Source organism: Azolla caroliniana, unplaced genomic scaffold, assembly GCF_043228905.1.
Source record: "Azolla caroliniana isolate FFs.n. ecotype wild unplaced genomic scaffold, voAzoCaro1.0.p SCAF_16, whole genome shotgun sequence".
Taxonomy (NCBI): Eukaryota; Viridiplantae; Streptophyta; class Polypodiopsida; order Salviniales; family Salviniaceae; genus Azolla; species Azolla caroliniana.
In genome coordinates this window covers 6,101,643-6,103,886 of record NW_028230451.1, presented here as the reverse complement: position 1 = coordinate 6,103,886, position 2,244 = coordinate 6,101,643, and the positions used below count along the sequence as shown (strand labels likewise).

The 2,244-nt window shown below is 36.3% G+C and overlaps 1 protein-coding gene across 1 annotated transcript; it reads right to left on the bottom strand.

The window, feature by feature from the left end:
* Positions 1-1,456, bottom strand: LOC147853816 (protein LURP-one-related 15-like). The gene is made up of 3 exons (XM_087332278.1): positions 1,207-1,456; positions 457-678; positions 1-243 (listed from the first exon to the last, which is right to left on the bottom strand). Exons 1-3 carry the CDS (start codon positions 1,420-1,422, stop codon positions 112-114), a joined length of 570 nt encoding a protein of 189 aa, XP_087188404.1. The 5' UTR covers positions 1,423-1,456; the 3' UTR covers positions 1-111.
* Positions 1,457-2,244: the final 788 nt, after the last annotated feature.

Sequence of the window (2,244 nt, the reverse complement as noted above, 5' to 3'; positions counted from 1 at the left end):
AAAACAAGATAATAAGAACAACTCTTATTGATGAAGTATTGGATTATAAAAAAAATATCCAAAGATAATTCTGCATCGGATTATTACATTTTTCTTATACTTGAGCAATCATTAATCCTCGTGAATGAGGTCCATGATTATAATAAGGGCAGCAATGAAAGCTTGGTCAACATGAGGAAACACGTCAACCGTAAATGTGTGTTTATCGAGTAGCACATTTCCGACTGTGAATTTACGCTTGACCTAAAAAGAGGAAAGGTAAATTTTAGCCACTCAAGTCATTAAACATTAGTTTTACCACTCATTTAAGAATCAAACAATGTTCGTGAAGCCACGATCAACATCATTGTACACACATAAGGGATATCTTCATGATTGATATGATTTATGGATTTATCAATTATGATAATCATTAATGTATCCTAGGAGGATGACACGTGAAGATTTATGACATACCTCGGCAATAACTTGTTCACCGTGGAGGATATGAGCCTCCCTCTCAAAGAAATTGCCTTTGACTTCAAAATCAGGTGCATCATCGTTATCATTGCCACGAAGAAACACATACAAATGTGTTTTGAATTGTACCATAGAGGTCTTCTTGATAGTGAAAATCAAGTCATCATCATCAAAGTGCGCTCCTTTGCAAACGCCCCACCTATCATGCAAGGTTAAGAGCTGCAACCACACATCCATGCAATTAATATCACCTCTTCATTTAGCTTTTCATGATTTCCTGTTTGAAAAATTGTTGTGCCTACTATTTGAAACATACGTGTCGTTCTCTTCTTGCATGTTTCTTCCATTATATATAATTATTTACATTGATTGAACTAATAATTGTGCGCAGAAAGTTGGAGTTGAAACCCATTATCTATAAATAGTTTGCGAACAAGGATAAAAATGGGCTCCATAAGAAAACATTAACAATGACCGCATAATAGTAGCTACCTTATTGCATTCCAAACAATGTTCAAACAATTGGTGTAATCCATTACAAACAAGCATAGACTTCTACATAACAATACAAATTGCAAATATTCTACCATCTTATTGATACATATAAATGTTCAATAATTGTAATTCTAATGACCAACATAGTTCCTAATGTTGCCACCATGCTCAAAACATGTATGTGTGAATCTCAAACATTTGTTTGGTTGGTTGGGGGGGGGGGGGATTTAATGTGAAATGGAAGAGTTGAACCTTTTTGCGAGCAGTCAAGATTGGATTGTTGTCGTGATCGAGGAGGGTGCAACGATCTCGAAGGCTAAGGGCGTGGCCATCCATCTTGAAGGCCACATTGCCTTCAGCATCAGAGATGGTGAAACCTTCTCCACTCAAGCTCAATACATTCTTTGACACCGTCAATTCTATAGGTCCTGAAGCCTTGTAGTGCTCAGCCACAACATGGGAATGCATATTTCTTCTTGGAGGTTAGCTTGATTAGATGAGAAAATGTGATAGAATAATACATAACTACTCTATCCTTTATTTATAAGAGACACATGGATATCCTTTGTGTGGGTGTGGGAAGATCATGCATAAATTTTAAATGAACATGGTGTACACTATTAGATTCCATTCTAGTTTTGTAATTAGATCTATGCACCTCCTTTGCATTATCGTTTGTTTTTACTCCTTTTTTATCAAATGAATAATTGTACCATTGTTTTTCTCAAGTAATCAAGAGCTTTTATCATTAGGTCAAGCTTGAATTTAGTTGTCGAATGTTGACAATTCTACAAGTTTGATGATCAACGAAGCCTTGTTTTACTCCCTAATAATAAATTGTCCATTCACACCATGTTCCTATTTGAGCAATTAATTTGTTGCATTGGTTGGAGTAATGGTGCTAAAGTGAGCATTCTTTGTTTTTTTTTTGTTTATTCTTGTGATTTCATGTATCCAAGCTCAATGCCACATTTCTAAGGACCAGTCATTGAATGCTAAATTAGCATGAAATTACATACATCTACACATGCATGAGTATATCCACATGTACACTTGAAAGTGACATCGTGTCTACGTCGATACAAAACGGGAATGTTGTAGAGATATTCCTCATTTTCACAAAAAATCCAAAATACTATCGCTTTGTTGGCAGGCTGGTAGAGGAAGCGGATGAGCAATTCGGTCGTGTTATGTGCCAAGAGAGCCTTCCTAACGAAACAAGACAAACTTTGGGAGCTTGAGAGAGAGAGAGAGAGAGCGGAGAAATGCAAAGTTGGGAGATGTTGGAGA